At 40.4% G+C, this 23,962-nt stretch overlaps 1 protein-coding gene and 1 long non-coding RNA gene across 6 annotated transcripts in view; one reads left to right on the top strand and one right to left on the bottom strand.

Annotated features, from left to right (window-relative positions):
• The first annotated feature begins 5,575 nt into the window (after positions 1-5,575).
• LOC310890057 lies at positions 5,576-11,334 on the top strand. Its single transcript, XR_014577000.1, has 4 exons — positions 5,576-6,939; positions 7,669-7,727; positions 7,859-7,918; positions 9,101-11,334. It is a non-coding gene; the product is annotated as an uncharacterized lncRNA (long non-coding RNA).
• Positions 11,335-11,466: 132 nt separating this feature from the next.
• CPLANE1 (ciliogenesis and planar polarity effector complex subunit 1) overlaps positions 11,467-23,962 on the bottom strand; it is a 66,051-nt gene continuing 53,555 nt past the window's right edge. For all 5 annotated transcript variants that reach the window (XM_083818445.1, XM_083818444.1, XM_083818447.1 and 2 more), the window contains 9 exons: positions 23,646-23,804; positions 21,789-21,822; positions 18,571-18,736; positions 16,924-16,985; positions 16,192-16,356; positions 14,476-14,588; positions 14,048-14,131; positions 12,457-12,626; positions 11,467-12,029 (listed from right to left, as the gene is read on the bottom strand). In XM_083818445.1, coding sequence (XP_083674571.1) covers positions 11,889-12,029; positions 12,457-12,626; positions 14,048-14,131; positions 14,476-14,588; positions 16,192-16,356; positions 16,924-16,985; positions 18,571-18,736; positions 21,789-21,822; positions 23,646-23,804 — 1,094 coding nt within the window. In that variant the 3' untranslated portion in view covers positions 11,467-11,888. The remainder of the gene's footprint in view (positions 12,030-12,456; positions 12,627-14,047; positions 14,132-14,475; positions 14,589-16,191; positions 16,357-16,923; positions 16,986-18,570; positions 18,737-21,788; positions 21,823-23,645; positions 23,805-23,962) is intronic.

Below are 23,962 nucleotides of genomic sequence, written 5' to 3'. Positions count from 1 at the left end.
GGAGTTGGCTGAACGCTCCTGAGTCTTGTGCGCTAGAAATAGGGCTCCAGGCACAAGTCCTGTAGCTTAGCTGGCTCCTGCTCACCAAGGAGCTGTGCCATAACCGTGCAAGCATCTCCAAATCCCTTGAGAATTTGTCATTAAAGTACCGTGTTGTAATGGGTAAGTGAGTTCCTAATGTAAGTGGTGAGTTTTTAGATTTCATGGTTCCTTGGCTTAATATTAAAGTGTTACTGTTAAATTCAAATAAATTCATAGTATTTTCATATTTCATTTATTCAAAATAAATGTTTTTAAAGTTCAGTTTGGACCCTTGCACGATGACATTTGCAAGTCTTTATCATAAAATGCACATACACTTCATTGATCCCTTTCTCACTGTGCTCATAATGCTCAAATTATGCCTAGGGCACATCAGGAATCTATTTTTGTATTCTGAGAGAATTCTTGCCGTTCTTTTTTCAGTCCATCAGACACATCTACATCTTTTCTAATTCCTACATGATTCAGACGTGCTCTTTCCCACTTGGTTTTGGAGTTGTATTAGGAAGGGATAGTTGTCATTGGCATTCAAGTAATTACATACCGAGTTGTAAAATGTTTCTCTCAAACATCCACAAAAACCCTTAGCCTGTGGGTTAGTTCTGGGGGCATTAAAGGGGGCAACTGGATCCTGTGGGGAACAGCATGAGCTCGGGCAAACACACACTGGCTTAGTGGGTGTACAAGTCAGCAGCATCCATTTTAGCAATCATCTCTCCAGGCCAGGGAACCTACAACGCCAGAGTTGCCCCAGTTACTCTCTGTGACACAGAGGGGCAAGTATTTCTCAGTACTTCAGTGACTATTTAGAGACTTTTTGTTTTCACTTGAGCTTTTCTGCATAACCATACTTAGCAAAGCTGTGTTGAAAGGCTCATTTTTGTTGTTGTTTTGAAAACAAAGATCCTGGCTCCTACGTGTACATGTTCTGATGGTGACGCAGCCGATCTCCACCCACCACCCCGCCAGCAAACTGACTACTGAAGAGGATAACACCTCTGCTTTTGCAGTGTAACGTCTTTTGGAAATAGTACTTCTGAGCACTAAACCACATCAAATGGGGCAATTCTTCAGCTGCCGTTTCTGGATATAAACTTTGTCCCCCCTTCCTCCAATCATCCTTTCATTATTATTATTATTTAATGTGAATCAGCTCATTTGCAATGCACTTCCTCTCATTTCCCATCACCCAAAACAGCTTCTGAATTTGTTTTATCTACTCCTTTCTGGCAATGCTCTGTCCAACGTAGAAAGCTACAGAATTCATTGGAAACAACCCAAGTGTCACTGCAGTTGATTTAGTTTTGAGAGACCGTACAGGGGATCATCTGTTTCTTTCTCATTTTTTTTCTCTACCACAGCCTGAAGACCTCACTTCTTTTGGACTGCAGCCTTCTTTCTACAGAAGGAAATGTTTATTTTCTACAGAAAGAAACGTTTTAGTTGTTTAGTTCTCTTGCTACAGTTTATGCTTATACAGAGTAATACAGAACCTGAATTGCACTTAAATCCTTGCAAGCCAGCAGTACATGCATGGATGAGAAATTCAATGGATTTGTGCTTCCAGGTTCAACTACCTGTGCTGTGAACACAGGCAAACAATGTATAATTATTCCTTGACAAAAGCTATTTGTTTCAGATTCATGAGAAAACCTTTTTCATTCTGAATACTTCTGCGTGGAGATGGATTTTCAGGTTCAAGGTCAGCCTCGAACATAACCTGTATGATGTATCCCTGCAGTTCTGAACAGGGATGCTTCATTTCCAGATACAATTCTGCAGTTCAGATTCGTGTAATACCAAGTTCTCTGTGATTTTGATCACCCTTCATCAGTTCTCTTTAGTTGTTGCCCAAATGTGCTGGTTAGGAAAAAATGCACATTTTCTAGCAATGTAACAGCTGTTACATGTTTATTTTTTTATACAATTCTCACCAGCACAGTTTCAGGTTGTAAAACTCCGAATTTTAACCCCAAATTATTTTAGAAATTAGTTTGTCAAAATCTACATCTGTGGTGTTTTGATTAATGTTGGCGTCCATTTGTTACAGATTTCTGGAAAGCCATAAATTTATTCCTTATATAATTTATTCCTCCAGAAGGTGTGCATGCTATGTTCCTGATCCAGAAATCAACTTTCTTTTGATGGTATTGCTGTACTTGAGAGAGGATTCCTTTCCATCCCATCACACTGAATTTCATTTGAACCAACTGGGGCAGAAGCTGTCACTGAGTGTATGCAGCTTTCTTTCAGTCATCCAGACCAAATCTCACTTTGTTTCTAGATCAGCCGTGGTTCTGGCATGTAGAGTCTTCTGCGTAACCTCATTCTGTTTGGCCAGTTATGACTACTTCTGGTCGCTCCATGGGTAGTAGTCATTCTTCCTGGCTTCAATTTTAAATGATGCTAAGAAACCCACTTGAACAGGCTACTTCCTTAAATGTCATATTGAATATCTTTATGGGTGCAGATAGCTGACCATCACAAGTCATGTATTTCTTTCAAAAGGTCCTTTTCAACTCTGAGTATTTTGTGAGCCTACCTTCCTTCTATTTCTTGCGTCTCTAAGTATCAGAAAAAGAAAAACCATTCTGTGATTTTATCTTATTTGACGATATTCCAACAGAGGATCAGAGTAGTTTGCTGATGCCTTACATAAAGCTGTGCTTTATTTCAAAAGCAAGCTTCAGGTTGTATTTATTGTGTGGGTAGTGGCTATTAGTAAAGATTTGTGGTTTTTTTTTGTTTGTTTATTTATTTATTTATTTTTACAAATTGTAGGCAGATTTCATCTTCTGTACATGGTGCAGTGCCAAGTACAATTTTTTTGATTGTTTTGAAGCCCGTATAGGATCTTGCTGCACAGCTAAACACTTCCTACTCCATCTTCAGAAGGTATGAGCATGACTTCGAGGAGCAAAGAAGTATAATATCCATTTAACTTTCCTTGTATGTTCCTCATGAAAGATACCTACTTCTCTTTCTTTGCTGTGACAGTGTTTTTGGAAATAGAGCATATATGCCAGCCCTGGATATAAGATATACAAGATATAAGGCTGTCTTTTCACATAACTTGACATCTCTTCAGTAGTCCCTCAGTTTTAGTATCCCAGCTAAAACTTTGACAAAGAGGCAGACTTCTGCAAAATAAAATATGAAGATGTATATCTAAAAACAGTCAATGACAGGTAAGTACCATTTTATTACTGACATTTAATGCGTAAGAAAGATTCCACATTAAGGACTAATGATCATTAAATTATAATTTTCTCATTTGTTTAGCTTTGTCCTTTTTCTCTTCCTATTTTAATTCTATTATATCCCTGAAGGCTTTTGGTTGGTTGTGGGTGTTGGTTTCAGTGGCCTCCCCCCTTTATTTCTCAAACTTTCCGGCTGCAACACCAAAAGAAACCAAAGACCATAACATATAAGATGTTGCATGCACAGTAATAAAGCACAATATATTGATAAAATAGTTTCAAGCAGTCATTCTTATAAAAGATCGACATTAAATTTTCTAAGCCCATTTAAATGATTTAACTCAATAAAATCATCTTATGCTTAAAGCTGTAAATCTTCCTTACCTGGGAGTCAAATGCGAATGATTCAATACTAGATCAGTAAAATACATTTAGGTTTCTTTGAGTGGAACTCAAGAAAAATGTTACTATGCTTTAGAAAAATGAAAACTGCTGTAGCTTATGTCACTTAAGCATCTCTAGAATCAACCCACTTGAACCTCAACTGTTTTTTTATGATACTTTTCTTCCATTTCTCATTTTTCTACCAGATTCTTCTTAGTATGCAAGAAATTACATGCAATCTACTTCTTAATTTTTGCTCCTCTGTATTTATTTTGCTATGTATTTTCTTAATTAATTGATACTTTCATCTTGCTGCATCTGATCTGTTTCAAAACATACTCTATGTGGCTTATGTGCGAAGTCTTTTGGTTAACAAACTGATAAATGAGAAATCCTCTCATGAACACAAGACTGTGTGCTACCAATAATCTTTGCTCTTCCCTTCTTTCTCTGCATCTCTCTCCAGCAGACACTCGGAGCTGATCTCTTACCGTAGATGCCACTTTCAAAGAACATAGTAGAATTCAGAGCTACCCCTTCCAGTCCAAGCACCAGCAAATGCAAGGTGCCACGTGGGTATCCATCTGCTCTTCTATTCACAGATGCACAATGTCTCTGTTAATTTTTCTAGTAGGACCAATGGGATGCTTGTTCTCACAGCAATGCTGTTGCTGCTGGTGGCTTTGTCAGAAGTGTTCCAGTTTTGCTCTCTTTTTGTACCCAGAGGCAGTATAATACCTCTGCAAAGCCCTTTAGGTATCTTTCCAAACTTAGTTTCTAGTTTTCCTGCTACGTGTCAGAAGAGAAAGAAGTGTTCCTGTTCATCTAAGCATTGTGTTATGCTCCTGCTAAGTCTGTACCTCCCTTTGTTCATGGGATACCAGAGAGAAATCCAATTACATCAGCATTTCTCAGGGAAAAAAAAAAAAAAAAAAAAGAATTGCTTCAACTGGCTCTCAAGAGAATTCATTTACAGATAAGGATTTTTAATGGCGAGGAGCACTCTTTGCTGCAGAGACACTACAATCTTCCTCTTGAAGAGAATTTTTCTTGCCCCTCACTCATCAGAAAGACCAGTGTAACCACCTTCCCCACATTAAGGATTTTAAGATAATCCTAAACTTCCTGTCAGCAGAACATTGTAGATGTGGCTGCATCTTGTATTTCTAAGTAAGAGTAGCCCGTCTCCATCACAAAAGCATCTGCAAACATCTAAGTGTTGCTGATAGAGCTCTTGAGGCACAGAATGGTCTTCACCAAATGTCTGGAAATTGGGAATGCCAGACTTGTTAGAGTGAACACCTGTTTCCTTACACGAGGAGCCACATTTACATGTGTTAAAACACATAGCGTGTTTTAAAACAACGAACCTCTTCTGTCAACAGCCTGGACAATGGACGGAAGCTTCCTGCACCATTCAAGATTCTGACTGTAGGGACCTGCTCTACTCTGATTAGAGAATAACAGATGGTGACTTGCATCCCTCTCTGTCCACTTACCACTGGGCCATATTCTTCTTCTCTCGATGACCTTTGAAAACTCATGGTTGGGGAAGATTTTGTCAGCTGCATTTTGCAAAAAGAGCTTCTGTTCACAGCATCACAACTCTGAATTGATTTGTATCCAATAAAATAGAAATGACAAGTTACTACTATGAAAACAAAACAACAAAAACAAGGCTTAAGTCGTAAGATCTTTCTTAAGAGATGTGCCTCTCTTGTGCACAAGAGAGAAATTTGTGTATATTTTTTTCCTCAAGTCTCAGTCACAAAAAACTTCTTTTGGTGTCCTTGCTGAAGAAAGCAAAGCACTAGGCAGTTTTCTCCCTCCACTGGTCTTCACTCCTAGTGTCCTGGCCATTTACCATTAAGGATATAAGTTTGGGAGGCTAACAAATCTTTGAAATCTTTCATTTACACTTTTCTTAGATCTGGGCTATCAACCAACACATTGCTATCTGGAGAACTGCTGCGTGTGAGAGAGCTATTTCATGGGCACTGAAAGCTTTTCTTTTTATCTTCAGAGAGGGAAGGGGAATTATATATTTGTATTCCTTAAAGAAACAAGCAACCAATTTCAGAATCTATTGAAAGTTTCCCATGGTAAGAACACTTCCAAGAAAGCAAAAATAACAGAAACAACAATCCCAAACCCAAGCTGTATGAAATTCCCTTACCTTGGAAATTACATGAAAGAGAGCACGTGTCAGGCTGTACTTCTCCCATGCCTAAATGGAACCATTGATGTTTGTGTAAAGCTTGTTAGGCATGGGATACTAAATGTACTATTTCTGTGCAAGCATTTCCAGATACAGGCCCAGTTACTGCTGTTCAGGATCATTACATTTAATATTTAACCTGGGGAAAATGAGAAATGTGTGCTTTCTGCTTCCCAGGAACACTAGCAAATGAGGAAATCGCTGTTACAAGGAAACTTACTTTTATTTTGATTCTCTGCCTGTCCTTCCTCTGTTGAAAGAACATTTCCATGTTTGACGTGCAACAGAGACACGTCTGCAAAAAAAAGTGTGAAACAATTTCTAAATTTTAGTAGAGTTGCATGTAGTGCTGTTGCCAAGTTTTAGGGAATAATCTGGAGGGAAGTGGGGAAGAATGGAGGGGCAGGCGCTGAGCTCTGCTCTCTGGGGACAGCGACAGGACCCGAGGGAACGGCATGGAGCTGGGACAGGGGAGGGTCAGGCTGGGGGTTAGGGAAAGGTTCTGCACCCAGAGGGTGGTCGGGCACTGGGACAGGCTCCCCAGGGCAGTGGTCACAGCACCGAGCTGCCAAAGTTCAAGTGTTTGGACAATGCTCTCAGACACACGGTTGGATTTTTGGGTGGTCCTGTGTGGAGTCAGGAGTGGGACTCAATGATTCTTGTGGGTCCCTTCAAACTTGGGATATTCTGTGATTCTGTGATATTATTTATTGGAAATGCTTGTCAATTTCTCTGTTTTCCTCTAATATATTTGACGTGGTTTTTTACTTTTGTTCTTTCCTATTTCCTGTCCTCAGGACATAGTTGTGCTGGTATTGTTATGGGCCCAGAGAGACTCCCCAGAGAATCATGCATTTCTTCGAAAACTGCCCTGTGGAAGTCACATCTGCAGGAGAATCTGATTATCAATAAGAAAGAAAATCACTGTTTTCTTGGCTGGCAGGAGGAGAGAGAGGCCTATGTGAGTCAGAATGTGCAATTATAGAACTCATGGGAAGCCAGTAGCAGAGAATTATATAGGAAAACTGAGCCTAGAGGAAGCCTCACAAAGGAATATCAGATTGCAAATGAAGAGGAGGACTTATATCTAAACAGGTAAGAGTCTGACAGAAAAAGAAAAAAAAAATGCATGGTAAATACGAGGCATTCAAAACAAAACTAGCAGAAAAGGAGCAAGCTGAATAATGAAGGAAAAAGATATTTGCCAACTGCCCTGTTATATTCCAAAGTTTTAGCTTCTGGAGTTTGGGGTTTGTTGAGAATCTTAACCCTTTGCATTTGACTGTAAGTATTAACTTCTATTTCAACCCTGCAAGAAAGACTTACTTACAAAGCTTTGATCCTAAAAATTTCAGATAATAGTAAGGCAACTAAAACAAAAACCAGGTGGGATTTGTATGTATACTTACAGTTGCATTTCATCTAGAAACCTTTACAGAGACATCAGAGAAAAAATATTTTAAAATTTGTTTCTAAAACAATGCAATGATTTTAGGAGATGCTGTAAAGGGTTTTGATTTATTTGATCCATATAGCTTTTATGAACAGACACCTACTGGAGTTATTTCTTAAAGTGTATTTTAAAATTTCCTTTAGAGTGTCATTGCAGGGGGAAAAAAGAGTACCTATCTGCTCTGCTCTGAAAAAGACCTACTAAAATTTTCCTCGTGGGCTGTAAGAAAAAGAAAGTCATCATACAAAAAGAGAATGTACAAGAAAACTTCTCTTGAGTCTGTGAGAGCAGCAGGGTTAAGAGATAGATGAGTGTCCATGATCCTAGTCCTGTGCGTAGGTGTGCTTTTTCATACTGCCGTGACTTTGCAGGTTCAGCTTTGCCCAGGCACTGTTCTCCACTGTGTCTCAGAGAAAGGAGACGTTTAGAGGTAAGGCTGCTGTTGTTAAGAGGTCTTTGAACTGTCTCCCTGCACTTGTTTTAGTGATTTAGGATGCCATGTATCAGGAGTTAAAGGATTTTCTTCCCAATGTTAAAATGTTTGCATTTTTCTTTCTTTAGCACCTGAAGATGTATCCCTTGAAGAAGGTAGATGAACCATCTTACTCCTGCAAAACCTCAGTAAGGAATGATACTTGCTTTCACTTCTATCTGAGAGTGCTGCACCACCCCAAACAGTAAAGTATGTGTTTGTGGTGGTTTTACCCTGATACACAGCTGAGCTCTACCACAGCCGCTCTCTCACTCCCCCTCCTCAAAGGGAAAGGGGGAGAAAATATAACGGAAAGGGCTCAAGGGTTGAGATAAGGGCGGGGAGATTGTTCAACAGTTATCATCAGGGACAAAACAGACTCAGTGTAGGGAGATTAACATCAATTGTTGCTTATCACTGTCAGGCTAGAGCAGTGAGAACTAAAACTAAAATCATCTCCCCCCACCCACCCTCTTCCACCTCCTCCCCCTGAGCAGTGCAGGGGAATGGGGAATGGGGGCTCCAGTCAGTCCCTGACGCTTGGTCTCCGCCGCTCCTTCACGGTCCCTCCCTGCCCCTGCTCCACGCGGGGTCCCTCCCACGGGATGCCGTCCTGCCCGAACTGAGCCTGCGGGGGCTGCCCACAGGCAGCAGCTCTTCAAGACCTGCTCCCACACTGCCCCGTACCACGGGGTCCATCCCCCAGGAGCAAACTGCTCCAGCACGGGTCCCCCACGGGCGGCAGCTCCCCCCAGACCCCCTGCTCCTGCGTGGGCTCCTCTCCACGGGCTGCAGCTCCGGCCCGGGGCCTGCTCCTGCGGGGGCTCTCCATGGGCCGCAGCCTCCTCCAGGCCACATCCACCTGCTCCACCGGGGGCTCCTCCACGGGCTGCAGCGTGGAGATCTGCTCCGTGTGGGACCCGTGGGCTGCAGGGGGACAGCCTGCTGCACCAGGGGCCTCTCCACAGGCCGCAGGGGAACTGCTGCTGCCTGCCTGGAGCACCTCCTGCCTTCCTGCTGCAGTGACCTGGGGGGGCTGCAGGGCTGGTTCTCACTCCTCTCTCCCAGCTGCTGGGAATAGAATCTCCCGAGTTGGAAGGGATCCATAAGGATCATCAAGTCCAACTCCTGGCACCGCACAGGTCTGCCCAAAAGTTCAGACCATGTGACTAAGTGCACAGTCCAATCTCTTCTTAAATTCAGACAGGCTTGGTGCAGTGACTACTTCCCCGGGGAGCCTGTTCCAGTGTGCGACCACCCTCTCAGTGAAGAACCTCTTCCTGATGTCCAGCCTAAACTTCCCCTGCCTCAGCTTAACACTGTTCCCACAGGTCCTATCACTGGTGATTACAGAGAATAGGTCACCTGCCTCTCCACTTCCCGGACAATCCCTTCCCTCGACCAACTAGCAATGCCGTGCTTGACGCACCCCAGGATACGGTTGGCCCTCCTGGCTGCCAGGGCACACTGCTGGCTCATATTCAACTTGCTGTCAACCACAACCCCCAGATCCCTCTCTGCGGGGCTGCTCTCCAGCGTCTCGTCGCCCACTCTGTACGTATAGCCAGGGTTGCCCCATCCCATGTGCAGGACCTGGCACTTGCTTTTGTTAAACTTCATGTGGTTGGTGATCACCCAGCTCTCCAATCTGTCCAGATCTCTCTGCAAGGCCTTTCCACCCTCATCCAAGTCCACAACTCCTCCAAGTTTGGTGTCGTTGGCAAATTTGCTCAGAACACCTTCTAGTCCTACATCCAAATCATTTATAAAAACATTGAAGAGGACTGGCCCTAAAATGGAGCCTTGAGGGACCCCACTGGTGACCATCCGCCAGCCAGATGTGGCCCCATTTACCACAACCCTTTGAGCCCTGCCCGTCAGCCAATTGCTCACCCATCGTATGATGTTTTCCTTTAGCTGTATGCTGGACATTTTGTCCAGTAGGATCCTATGGGAAACCGTGTCAAAAGCTTTGCTGAAGTGCAAAAAGATCACATCAGCTGGTTTCCCTTGATCGACTAGATGGGTGATCTTATCATAAAAGGAAATCAAATTTGTTAGGCAGGACCTACCCCTCATGAACCCATGTTGGCTGGGACCAATGACTGCATTGTCCCCCAGGTGCACTTCAATAACTTCAAGGATCAAGTTTTTTCCCCTTTATTCAACCCACTCTCCCAGAGGCCCAACCAGTGTCGCTCACTGGCTCAGCTCTGGCCAGCTCCGGGTCCCTTTTGGAGCTGGCTCTGATCTGACATGGGGCAGCTGCTGGGCTGTGCTCACAGAGGCCACCCCCTGCAGTCACCCTCCTGCTACCATGCCCTTGCTACATCAACCCAATACAGTATTAAGGTAAATGCAAAGAGACTGTAAAGTTCCTTTGAACATTTTCAATAGCCTGCTTATAAAATGAATTCTTATGGCTCGTTTCTGCATTCTCTCCCCACTCCATTCCCCCATCTTAACGTTTTGATCTTCACTGATCTACTGTCAAACAAGTAAAGCCCTTTTAGGGGTTAGCAGGTGCACTGTCTTGGTAACCTGTATAACTCAGCTACTAGTAAACCATTCCATTTGTTGATTATCCATTTCTGTGAGGAGAGTGATTTTTTTTTATCATGGCTTTTAATACATTTGTGCATTGCAGCCTATGCACTAGCATTTAACAGATGTGGTGCTGTAACTAGCATCTGAAAAATGGCTGAGTCTGCTACAGTTTTCAAAAGCCTTCTAGGACACAATTTATGAGGGACTGTCTTGTCCCTGACTGCCTTCTCTTCCTTCTCACAGGTGGCTGTGACCATACTGAGATTTTCATACTTGGCTAAAATAGGTTTTTGAAAAATTTTTTTTGCACTGATAATGTACTTAATGCCACCTTGGGGAAGGACAACTTGAGACTTAGTATAAAGCCACAGTTTCATACTTTGGACTGGCTCCTTGAAAGTACTTGCCCTTTTAATTTGAAGATGGTCACTACCTGCACTGTGTCTTGCACTCTGGGCGCCCCTTGGAACAAGCTGATGCAGATTCTGGGGACTCCTAGAGTACACAGCCAATTTTGATCTCTGAGAATACAGAAACTGCCATTCTATCCTGTTATGTCTGTAATCCTGTAACAGGCTTTCGTTGAAGCACATTTCTTGATGTTTGCCAAGATGCAGCTGTACTCTGAAACAGGCAATAATTATGCATTTTTTAAACAATTATAGCATTGGGTGATGGTTAATTAACAACTGGAAGTTAGCACACTGTTAACTTCCATGAAAAAACCAAAAATTTTCACTACAGAAATAAAAACTGCTGCTGTTGTGAAAAAGCCAACGCAACTACATCTCTTTGGGCTACTACAAATAGTTTATGGGCACTGAACACAGGGGAATTTTTTCTGCAAATACCTGGTAACTGTTAAAAGAGCTCTAACAGTACTGCTGTTCATCCATACTATACAAGGCTATTTTTTTCCTTTACCTTTCTTTACTTTTCTTTCTTTTAACTTGTCCGTTGTAGTGTCTTATAAAGATGTCTATATTACTTTATTGCTGCCTATTTATATGTCTATCATTCAAATTGTTTTAAGATTTCTCCAATCTATTATATGAGTAAGCTGGGTTTAAAATATTAGAGTAGTGCATATGGAGTCAGTGGTACACAGTAGTAACAGTGCTCTGTGTGTAAATTACTTTACACCAGAAACTAATAAACTCACTTTTATTAAATCAGCTAATCACAATTGTTGAGTTACAAAATTCACTTCATCAATGGTAATGACAAATATTAAAATACAAATGTAAAACAGCAGTGCTCTAGAATAGAACAAAACTTTTTATGTGTTTGAGAGGGACAAAATATCTGACCCAGATTTTTTTTTTATTAAGACCACAGGTCTGCATTTCCCAACTATATCTAGTTGTTGTTGAGTTGAAGACATTAGAAAGCAAACTACAAATTAAGGAATTGAATTTCATCCAGGCAAGACTGCAAGCAGTGAGTTTCTGTGCTGCTTAGAAGATAATCAATAAAAGCTTTAATCCATTTTAAGTAGAACAGTGATTATTAAAAAAAAATACAAAACACCAGCAACTGCTTTGAAATTGTGCAATGGCTGAGAAATTTTTTTCATGTGTCTTCCACATCTGCTACCATAGCCTCAATTGCATTCCAGTCCAGTTTGCTGAGGATACTCTCTGTGCTTTCAGAAACATCATCGGTGTCGTTAACGCCAACAGGAGAGAAACTAACAGTATGAAGTGCAGAGTCCTGTTGGAGGAAAAGAAGATGAGCTGAAACACTGTGTATCATTCCTGGACAAGTCCCCTGTGCAGCCAGTAGAAATGTTTCTGCTCTTTTCAAACATGACCTAATCAAGTTATGTACCTGATCATTCTGCAACAAACACCAGTTACACCAGTTATAATCCTGCTTACATGCTCTCCCTAGTGTCTGCAGCCTGGACAGACAACCTGCCTTACAGTTGTTATAAAGAACGTTCATTTGGAAGGCCCACGATAATTACTTGCTTGTAGAGACACAACTTAGGTCTGTTGAATCACCGTCAGCCCCCTCTGCTTCTATCCCACCCATACACTTTGGACAGAGAACCACATTTTAAATAGAGCAGAAGTAACAAATGACAAATGCTACACAGCAGGTATCACAACATTCCTAGAATAAGTAGACCTCTTACCTGAAACAAGGTGTCATGAGTATCTTGAAGTATTCTTTGGATGTCATCAGGCACAGTCCAAGGGCTTTCTATATCTCGATCAGACTCATGATCAAGACCTTCTGTCTGAACCGCTGTGGCAACATGTTGAGGCTTTTGTTTTGGTGTTCTGCTGACTCTGTACTCAGCAGCTGAGGAGAAAACAAGCCAACAATAACACTGTAACATTTCTTCCTATTTTCTTCTGCATGTCTTTAAACTTCCCCAAGAACTGAAGCTCCAAGTTCTAAGAAGTGAAAATGTGTGTAAACACACATAACAACAGTATGCCATTTTATCTTGAACTGATGTGGTGGCTAGAACCCCTCCTGGTGGCTGCTGAACCCTCCGAGGTTCACCCTGTCTTTCCAGTGCAGAACATGAATCTGAATAAGACCATAGCAGTAGCATCCAGATTCTGTAGTGCAATCCCTCAAAAGGGACATTGCTACCTTATTTAGCAGAGGACTAAAACTACATAAAACTCAGATTTTAAATTAAAAAAAAAAGCATCTTAGTAGATAAAGTTTTAGTGAAACCCTTAGCAGTGATGAGATGTATCAGAGAAACACAGTCAAGAAGGTGACATGAAATCAGAGACAGATCAACTTGTACTTTTTAGAATGAGCTTAAAAAGAGAATGTCTGAAAAGAGAATGATTTTCCACAGATGAGTGAACGATTCAGGAAAAATGCCTAGCTGCTTTGCCACTGCTTCTCTCCCTTTCCTGCACTGACAACAAATAAACTGACATTTGGCTAGCCTAATAGGCTCTCTATTATGCCACTATCCTAACTTTGGTGTAGGCAAGAATGAAATCTACCCACAGTATTTCCGAAGTTTCAGACTTAATAAACTCTTTCCTTAATCTTTTTCTGTCTTTTCAGAAATTCTGCTTGTGTAATCAAGTCTTGAGTCATTTAAAGAACGTGATTAGGAGGAAACATTTATGTGAAGAAACTCTTCTGTGGATACAGACCTATGCAGATAGGCATAAAGGAAAAAGGATCACTAAAATTTTAAAATTTTACGTTTTTAAAGCAAGTTCAGACCAATTCTTCCATTAACATTATGTCAACAAAACTCCCAAACCAAACCTCAAATAGATAAGCTACAGAGGGACAGCAAAGAGAATTCTCAGAGAGAATTCTCAAAGAGAGCTCAGAAAGTAAGCAGGATAGAAAGGTAAGGAAGTAGCACAATACCTGTGTACCGTACTGCTAATGCTCTGTGGATTTTAGCTGGAAAAAAGAGCCGAGTCTCATGTTTTCCTAATGACTGTTTCAGGGAATCACTGAAATCCATCACATATGCTTTAGGAATCTTGAAACTGCCATCTGGCTAAAACCTTTCAGTAGATTAACAAGGGCAATTCAAGTATTTCATAAACCCCAACTAAAAACTGTTTGTATGTGGCAAAAAAACAACAAAAAAAGAATTTTTATTCTTCTAAAACTAATGCTGTATCTGAGGCCTCTGTTGCGTAAATCCTATCCAGGTATACACATGTATCTTATTTTTCCACTGCATTATGTAGCTGAACAGTACTATGTCATTGCTCTTTGTAACTTACAGCATCTGGAATTAACAGGACAGTTTGCAGCATTTCCCATTCTTCCTCTGACTGTACTTCTCTGTGAAAGTAGAGAGCCATGTCCTGGAAATACAAAGAAACATTTCCAGTATTAGATGCAATAGGTCAAATCTACCCAAAGATGCTTCAAAATTTGCATCTATGAAATTCCTTCCTGGATTACACAGTACTCTTGCTGTAGCAAAATTAAGCTATTTTGGATTTAGAAAGAGATGACAAGGAAAGGCAATGCCTATCATTTGACACGTCAATGAGAGCACAGCTTCAAAATACTAAGGACAAGAAACTGCCAGCACTTTGAGTATGATTTTCTACATGGGTATTAAAACTCCTCCGTCCCAAAATCCACTAGTAACTTTTAAAAAGATCTGCAGTATATGCCTTCATTAAGGCAGCTCTGTTCTTACCCTTAAGCTGTGTTAAACCAAGAGTTGGGGTAAAATGATGATCTTTTTGGCCAAAGCTGGGTTTGGCAGCAGCTCTACTCCTTTCTGAAAGAACATGACTCTTTGGATGCCCTCTACAGTAAGAAAAAAAAATACAACACACACAAATACGTACCGTTTATCATTCATCTACACAAACCGCAACTCAGAGAGCATATTCAGACAAGGCAGAAAGGACACACAAATCACAGCCCAGTTAGCTGAGCATCAACATCACATAGTGCTTGTTGGGCCAGTAAGCCCCAACAGAGTCCAAAGTGAATGAAGTGCAATGAAGACAACCAAATTAGCTTTACAAAGAACCAGTTTAGGTCTAACAAAAAACTTTAATTTATTAGAAGTTACTGCCATTCCTAAGGTGGCTTTCTGTATGACTTCCCATAGCACTTCTGATTTTGGTAGGGCTGGTACCATTAAACCATTACACACCAGGAGGCTCTGTACAACACCGACTGCATTCAGTTGAATGATCTATCCTGGAACTTTACCTATTTAAAAAGAATGCAGAAATATTTAAGTCCGGAATTTACAGGATTATCTGAACTGTACCCAGTTCCTCCTATTACTCTGGAAAACAAAGCAATAGAGGAAGAAAAAGGATACTGCAATATACACCTGTATGATGTAACAAGTCCAGAGGAGAAACACAAAGATGCTTAGAGAACTGGAGCACCTCTCCTATGTAGACAGGCTGAGGGAGTTGGGCTTATTCAGCCCGGAGAAGAGAAGGCTCCGGGGAGACCTTATAGCAGCCTTCCAGTACCTAAAAGGGGGTCTATCTACAGGAAAGCTGGGGAGGGACTCTTTGTCAGGGAGTGTACTAACAGGACAAGGGGGAATGGCTTTAAACTAAAGGGTAGATTTAGATTAGATATAAGGAAGAATCTTTACTCAGAGGGTGGTGAGGCACTGGAACAGGTTGCCCAGAGAAGCTGTGGATGCCCCATCCCTGGAAGTGCTCAAGGCCAGGCTGGATGGGGCTTTGGGCAACCTGGTCTGGTGGGAGGTGTCCCTGCCCATGGCAGGGGGTTGGTACTAGATGGTCTTTAAGGTCCCTTCCAACCCAAACCATTCTGTGATTCTACGTATATGTGACGTTAAAGCCATCAAGAAGAATACATTTTCCGATTTGTAATACTCAAATACCACCATCTCTTCAGAAGGTAATAAGCACCTGTGTTCAAAAGAAAGAATAGCTAAAACTCTAGACAAATTGATTTCCTAAATTAAAAAGGAAGCCAGTAAATCTAGAGTTTTCCAAACGCTAATTTATTTAGTCTATGTGTGTGCACAGTAGTATTTTTATTTCCTTCTTCCTTGTTACTGGATGCTACTGAGATCAATAGCTATGTTATTGGGTATATTCCAGGTACCTGATTGCTGCTGAGTGTAACGGGTTAGGACATTGATTATAGCTCTGACTCTAGAGCTGACTCATACTATGCTCCAAAAGGCATTTTTAAGGCTCCCTCCAGGATTTGCTCTGGCACTTTAAAGAAGATTGGTACAGGAAGCCAAGACTCCTCTGATCCAGCCAAAGTGTATCTTTGATTCTGCCAGAACATAAAGCTTCTCTCATGCTAATCCCTATAACAAGCACTACAAGTTGCAGACAAATGTGAAGTGTTGTAGAGAAGCTAAAACATTAGTATACAGTTAATGCTCAGAATTCATTACCCTCTAGCAGACATCATGTGCCTTTTTTTACACTCTTGAGGTGATCTTGTCCTGGACAATGGTCTGTGTTCACTTGCAGGTAACACCACTGTTTCAGATAATATTTCATTCATCAGAGAAAGCGCTTGTGATACTCTCATACTGTGATGTTCAGAAAACAGCACTCTATGGAAAAATGGAACCATGATATTATGTATTAATTCATATTACCACTCATTGTCCCCTCCCATGGCAGGGAGGTTGGAACTAGATGATCTTTAAAGTCCTTTCCAACCAAAAGCATTTTATGTTTCTATGATTTAATTGCAGCTGGCTTGTGAGGCTTGTAAGCCTACTTGGTAACCAAAAAAAAAAAAGTAATATTTTTACAGTTTCAGAGAACATATACTAACCCTTTCAAGATAATTTGCAAAAAGCTAAAGCATTTATTAATAATAGTTTTGACGGAAAGTCAGTGTTGCAAAAATCATATGTGTGTGTACATATATATATGCGCATATACATATATATAAATAAATACATATATATATTTGGAAAGTTAAAAATACAGGCAAGGATGAAAAATGTTCAGACTTGTCCTAAATGGTAATGCAAACACGAATTGTTTACACTTTTTGTTGAAATGCCATTTGTACCTGAAATTTCACACAGACCAGGTAGTTAAAACTACCTCTTCTTAAGACTGTAAAATTGGTAGTAAGAATTCCAAAAGTTACCTATATAGAAACTTACTTGTCTTTTTCTTCCTTCTTCTTCTTGAATAATTTAATATCCTTGGAAGTAAGACTACAATGCTGTGGAAGAAAGTACAACAATCATTAACTTATTTTGTATTGTCTCATTCCATTCCATCAACCTCAAAATTTAGATCTACCTGACCTGAAAGTTACTGTTTAAAACACTCTCCAGAATGAAAAACAACGTGAAAGCATATGGCCCTAACCACAGGATTCAGTTAAGATTGCCCCTATAAACTTCCAAGCTCTAAAAATACATTGAAAGCCAGCAGTCCCACATTCCATAGCTCATGCCTTAATCCTAAGATGTCATCACGGTCAGGCGCAAAATTTGTCCTTGCACTCAGCTTCCTAAAAATCAGTTATTTTTTTGAAAGTACTCAATTTAAAAAATCAGGACAGGGTTGCACTTTGTTCTGTTTGCTGGAGTACAATTGAAGAAAAAATAAACAAAGCTGAGACTTTGTCCATCTAATGAATTCAAGGGAAAAGTCTGTAACGGAAGCATCAAGTATATATTTACGGGTTGACTACACAGGAGAGGGAGAGAAGTACAGGTAAGCCAATGCACATTTTCTTTGTATCACTTCTTTTTATACAGGTACAAAAGAGAAGTCTGGGACAACTCTGATGAGATCTGCTGTTGTTTCTAACAGTCAGTAGAAAACCATGTACTAAGGGGAAACCTTTGCATGTTACCTATTTGCTCCTCAGGAGTTAAACCTAGTATAGCTTCACCTGGAAAGAATTTACAACAAGTTTATCAGTAAAAAGTATGGGATATAATTGCTATTGCTAGGTCTCATCTCCTATAAACCTGGAGATTCCCCCTACTCAGTTGTGTCTTTTCAGGTCCTGAACGTATCTAGGTGACAAATGCTTATTTTATGACTTAATACAGATTGCGAAATTATTTCTGAACTACTTTTAACCTTTGTTTTTTTCAGTTATTGCCAGCACAGTGCAGCTCAGAAGAGATGCATCAGGCCATAAATGTGATTTTATTAATTAAAAAAATAAAAAATCTGGAAGGGAAGGAGTTGTTTTCTGAGCCTGTATTGAAAACAGCCTTTGACAAAGAAAATTCATTAAGTACTTAAGATATTCTGACATTTCTGCTGACCCTCCATAATTGCACAAACATCTGTGTGTGTTAAGGACAAGGATGGCTGACCTCAATATTTTATCACTGTCTCACTGTCATAACAGATGTTACCTTCTGAACTCTGCTTTTTAAACTCATTGTGTTTTTTTTGTTTGTTTGTTTTTGTGGAGTGGTGGTGTACGAAACAAGACTTAAACATATCTTTGTAACTCCTGTAGCTCCCAGTGCCTAACAAAATACATCTTTTATCAGTGAATGTTACAGCTGTCTCCATTACAGTCAGGGGTCAACAAATCCTGAATCTTGACCTTGCAGTCAGGTCATAATTGCCACCATCATTACTGACGACTATGAGGAACACTGGTGAATTTGCTCACTGATCACTTCTAACATGCATACAGCCAGTTGCAATAAAATAAAACGTATACAAAAAGCAAAATTAAAATGGGAAAAAAATACTGACGGCCTTTATCTAACCTAATCTGAACAACTGTGCAATATATAACAGTTACTCTTCAAGATACCCGTTGTTCCTACCATATTCTTTCTTAAATTGAATGGATTACGCTCTTTCTGTCTTTGTTCATCAAGTTTCTTCACATATTCTCTCATTCTTTCCTTTTGCTTTCTTCTCATCCATGCTTGTATCTCTTTCTTCTCCTTTTCTGTTTTTTTAGAACGTCCAGAAGCAGAATCATGAATCCTGAAAGCACATGTAAATGAGAAATGACTTAGCATTTTCTTTAAATTGCAAACAATGACAGCCACACATGACAAAAAAATACTGCAATCCATTCAAAATTCTGACTCAATTCTGAAATTTCCCAGATGGGAAACTTTTCTGTAAAATTCTACTTCATATAAATACTGGTACGCAAGAAATTTCCAAGATGTTTCCTAAAACTTTTATTCTCTTTGTTAGTTGCATTCAGGTAATAGTGCTGAAACTGTTGAGGAGATGTTGACTATATCAAGGGTAGAGAGGCCTTGCAGACAGATCTTGACAAATTAGAGAGCTCGGCAATCCCCAACAATATGGAAGTTCAACAAGAGCAAGTGCCAGATTCTGTACCTGGGACAGGGCAGCAACCCTGGATGCATGTACAGACTGTGGGACGAAAGGCTGGAGAGCAGCCCTGCAGAAAGAGATCTGGGGGTTTTTGTCAACATCAAGTTGAACATGAGCCAGCAGTGTGCCCTGGCAGCCAAAAGGACCAAACATATCCAGGGGCGCATCAGGCACGGCACTGCTAGCCAGACAAGGGAAGGGATTGTCGTGCTTTGCTCTGTGCTGGTGCGGCCTCACCTCCTGTACTGTGCAAGTTTGGGTGCCACAATATAGGAAGGACATAAAACTGTTAGAGAGTGTCCAAAGGAGGGCTACAGAAATTGTGAAGGGTCTGGAGGGCAAGACGTACGGGAAAAGCTGAGGTCCCTGGGTTTGTCCATCTCAGAGCAGAGCAGGCTGAGGGGAGGCCTCATGGCGGCCTGCAGCTCCCTCACGAGGGGAGCGGAGGGGCAGGCGCTGAGCTCTGCTCTCTGGGGACAGTGACAGGACCCGAGGGAACGGCATGGAGCTGGGACAGGGGAGGGTCAGGCTGGGGGTTAGGGAAAGGTTCTGCACCCAGAGGGTGCTCGGGCACTGGGACAGGCTCCCCAGGGCAGTGGTCCCAGCACCAACTGCCAGAGTTCAAGAAATGTTTGGACATGTTGTCATCCTCAACAGCTGTAATTTTGCCTTGTAAGCAACTAATATTACAAACAGGAGTAGGAAAGAGCTGCAATTTCAATCTATATCAGGAAAGAACACAGCTGATTTTATAACTAATAGCTAGAAAGGCAGAGAAATCTCCAGCATGGAGGCAAGAATGACCAGCTCAAGTTCTGAAACTGCTCTGCCACTGTCAGGAAATTTTTATTTTGTCTATCAGAGCTGCTTTAGAAGGCTCCTGTCGTTGGCTGAGCTGATTCTGATGTCTGTAGAGACCTATGCTCCGGTTTATCACTTGCAGAAGGAACAAGTGAGTAGGAAGGAAATAATTGTAAAACCAAGAATTTTAAAAAATATGTAAAAATTGGCACTTTTGACAATAATGGATAGTAAAACAGTGGTCATTAAACAGTTCTATTACAAGTCCCATTGACACCAACTCAACTCACATGCTTGCTTCCATTGTTTACAGGGTGTATGCTATGAGAAGAATAACTGGGGTTAAAATTATTTGACCAACAGATAATGAAAAACAGACATTATTACCTAGAGGTTTTCTTAGCTGCCATTTTTGTAAAGCCCCGCTCCACTGGAGAGATGTCACCTTCTACTACAACACCACTAACGATGTCAGTAACACCATTCAAATCAGTAATTTGCAAGGGATCTTCTAAAGAACTTAGGCAGCAGAAAAAATGTTACTGATTTGAAATAGAATATGCCTGTAAGAAAAGCTAAAATCCTTCCTATTACGCTCAAAATGAGAATACTCAGGTTGTTTTACCAGAATCCTTTAGACAATTTTCTTTCTCCTACATCTCACTGTGTTAGTGCAAACAAGGAATACATTGATAATGTGTATAGATGTGCTATTTTTAAAAAGTTACCAGCTATCACTTTAGCTTCACTGCCAGCATGTGCACTTTGCCAACTTTCTCCCTAAGGTGAACGGGGCAGAATGAGTGAGACCTGACTAACATCAGCAAAGACAGGTCTGAATAAACCATCAAGAAACATGATGGATCAAGAGACAGATTGCCTGACCTCCACATGGCTAGTCCAGAGGAGGCTAAAACTGGCAACTCAGAAATCCAGGAGCATGCTGAGATGAAGCTGTGGGATGCTATCTGTTTCAGGAACCCCAACTCTCAACTTCCAAACCCAACTCTCTAAGCAAGAATCAGTGTGAGTGGGAGAATGGTTTTACCTAAATTCTGCTCATTTCTATCATCTCTTTTAATCAGTTCCTTTCAATAAAAACTAAATCATACGTAGTTTACCATTACATGCTACAGTAAATTCAAAAGACTCCTTTGGGTAAAATCACCATGTACTAAAATTTATTGCCTCATACGCATCCTCCAGGTTATGCAATCACTCCCTAATCTGCATTCACAACACAGAACAAGCATTTTGACTTTAAATATTTATATAATAAACTAAGGCATTCGTTCTACTGCTATGCTTGAAGAAAAAATTGATAAAGGTAGGTAGGTAACTGAGCAAAATGACCAGGAAGAAAGGGAAGCCAGCTACTGTTTCCTACTGCAAAGCTGAATCTAGAAGATTAAAGCAGTTAGCAACAAAAAAATATGTATGTCAGCCCATTTTACCTAACGTGTAAGATCAACCCAGTTTTGAAATCTTCAGTATGATGCTTCACATTTTTGATACAGTAACTCTCCAAAAACTTTCTAGTGAGAGCTTGCCTCAATAGATGACTATTAGCAGCAGTTACATGCACTCATTCAAAACTATTTTGCAGATAGGAGGAATAATAAACATGCATAGACATTAGCAGCATCTACATTAACAGCTCTGTTACTTGCAACTAGAAAGCAACTTTCAATGCTTCTGTAGATTTCGTGTTAAACAAATGTAACAGGCACTGTTGATGTCAGAACAAATGCCTCAAACTAATTAACACAAAAGTTTTCATCCATTCTCAAATAAATGCCTAGATTTTTATGAGACAGTTCCACCTGGACAATTCCCTTATTGGTAGTAAACAAATTTTCAACAAAACCAGTGTCAAAATACATACCTATCATCACGTAGTTCTCCACTTATGAGAAAGCCTGAAACAGAAACATCCTTTGTTAATAAAAACCTTGCACTTGTACACAGGCAAATAACATGTTAAACAGCCTGTGGGATAATATATATCAACCTGAATGTGCTGACATTAAAAATAAACTAATTACATAACTTAGGCCTAATAACCTGTGTGAGAGCATGTCATCTACTACCAGATTAACAGACAGTCGTCAGAGAACATTTATTAATTTATTAACCTGACTGACAGAGGTAGTTTTGCTAGGAAGACAAGGTCACTATAGTAAGTTTTCAGCCCTGCCCCAATGAGGCTAATGAGTTCCAACTAATTGTACAACTTTTTATGGAAAATGAATGATTTCCACTTACTTTAAAAAGCCAGGGTAAGAACTGCTGGAATTCAAGAAATGTGGCTAAATAACAGCATGGATGTCTTGGAAGCAAGAACACTATCGCCTTCCTAAATTAACCTGTAATCTCTCAAAAAATTCCAATTGCAACTCAGAATCACCTAGAGTTTTCTTAGCTTGCAAGTAACAAGTTTATACTTAAAGAGGAAAACTAAAAATGTATTATTTTTTATAAAATGTGTGTGCCTGTGCACATCATTTGATATTTGATTCTGCTATATGCAGATATAGGAACCATGTTTAACTCTTTATTAAGAAAGATTGCTGCAAATGTGACAGTCAAATGCATGTTTGTCTGTAAAAATATATATATAAACTTTAGAAGCTTGAAAACAAACAATACAGGCAACATTGAGATAAATATGACATCTTACACTTTTAAACATCAAGAATAGGGAGTACTGATTTTTACTCCTCCTCTAATGCTACTGTAGTCTTCAGACTTGCAAAAATCAACATACTGTCAGTTTGCAAAATGAAATGGGACCTCATAAGATAACGCTTTAGGACATGAACAGTAGTTACCATATAGTGATAAAAAAAAATCTCAGAATCACAGAATCATCTAGGTTGGAAGAGACCTCCAAGATCACCTAGTCCAACCTCTGACCTAACACTAACAAGGCCTCCACTAAACCATAACACTAAGCTCAACATCTAAATGTCTTTTAAAGACCTCTAGGGACGGTGACTCAACCACTTCCCTGGGCAGCTTACTCCAATGCCTAACAACCCTTTCAGTAAAGAAGTTTTTCCTAACATCCAACCTAAAACTCTCCTAGCGCAACTTTAGCCCATTCCCCCTCGTCCTGTCACCAGGCATGTGGGAGAATAGACCAACCCCCACCTCGCTACGGCCTCCTTTAAGGTACCTGTACAGTGCGATAAGGTCGCCCCTAAAACATTTATTTTTCTGATGTGGGCTGGGTTTAATTGCAACTTCACCTCTCTCAAACACAGCAAGATGCCAGAGGTGATAAAGACAGCTTTGGGAGGAAAGTATGGGTGTTCTGTGGCACTGTGCCTATTTAGACTCAGGGTAACACTTAAGTAAATAACCACAAATCAGCACAGTGACGGGTTTCTGAAACAGACCCAAAGTTATTCATTTTCTTTCAGTAACAGGGTGAAATCAAGTGCAAGGGTAGTGTACTGGCAAACTATCTTCATAAGTGGGGGATACTGCATTGCCAGGTGACATATAAACTCATTATCAATGAACATCCATGAAGCCTATTCTAAATACTGCAATTTAGAAAGGCTGGAAAATATGCTGACCAGAATAATAAATATCCACCAGAATAAACATCCATGAACTGACGTTTATGAGCTCACTGGCGTTACATAACAGCAACAAGGAAGTACTACAAGAGGAAGAAAGGGATTGCTTATTTTTAAATGGAGGAAAAGGGAAAAGTAAACTTTAAAAATTATACCAGAAGATGACTTTATGCCACTGGGAAAGTTAGAAGCAGAGGCTGTAGAAGCAGAAGAACACAATTCCAACGCAGTATAATTGGGTATAGGATGTTCAGGTCTTAAGCTCTCCTTTTCATCTCCCCCATCTTCAGAAATCATGGCCCTGACATAGTGTTCTGATCCAATGAAAAAAAAAGTAATTAATACAGGCCAATGGAAAAAAAAACCACAATACAAAAACAATCACTCTTATATGTTAGTGGCATATTTATTTTGTGCGTCCAGCCTAAAACAATTCTAAGTTATAATTTTCAGCAGCTTAATACACTTACTG

Source organism: Anser anser (genome assembly GCF_964211835.1).
Source record: "Anser anser genome assembly, chromosome: Z".
Classification (NCBI taxonomy): Eukaryota; Metazoa; Chordata; class Aves; order Anseriformes; family Anatidae; genus Anser; species Anser anser.
The sequence above is the reverse complement of the archived record's forward strand: the minus strand, read 5'-3'. Positions and strand labels throughout refer to the sequence as shown.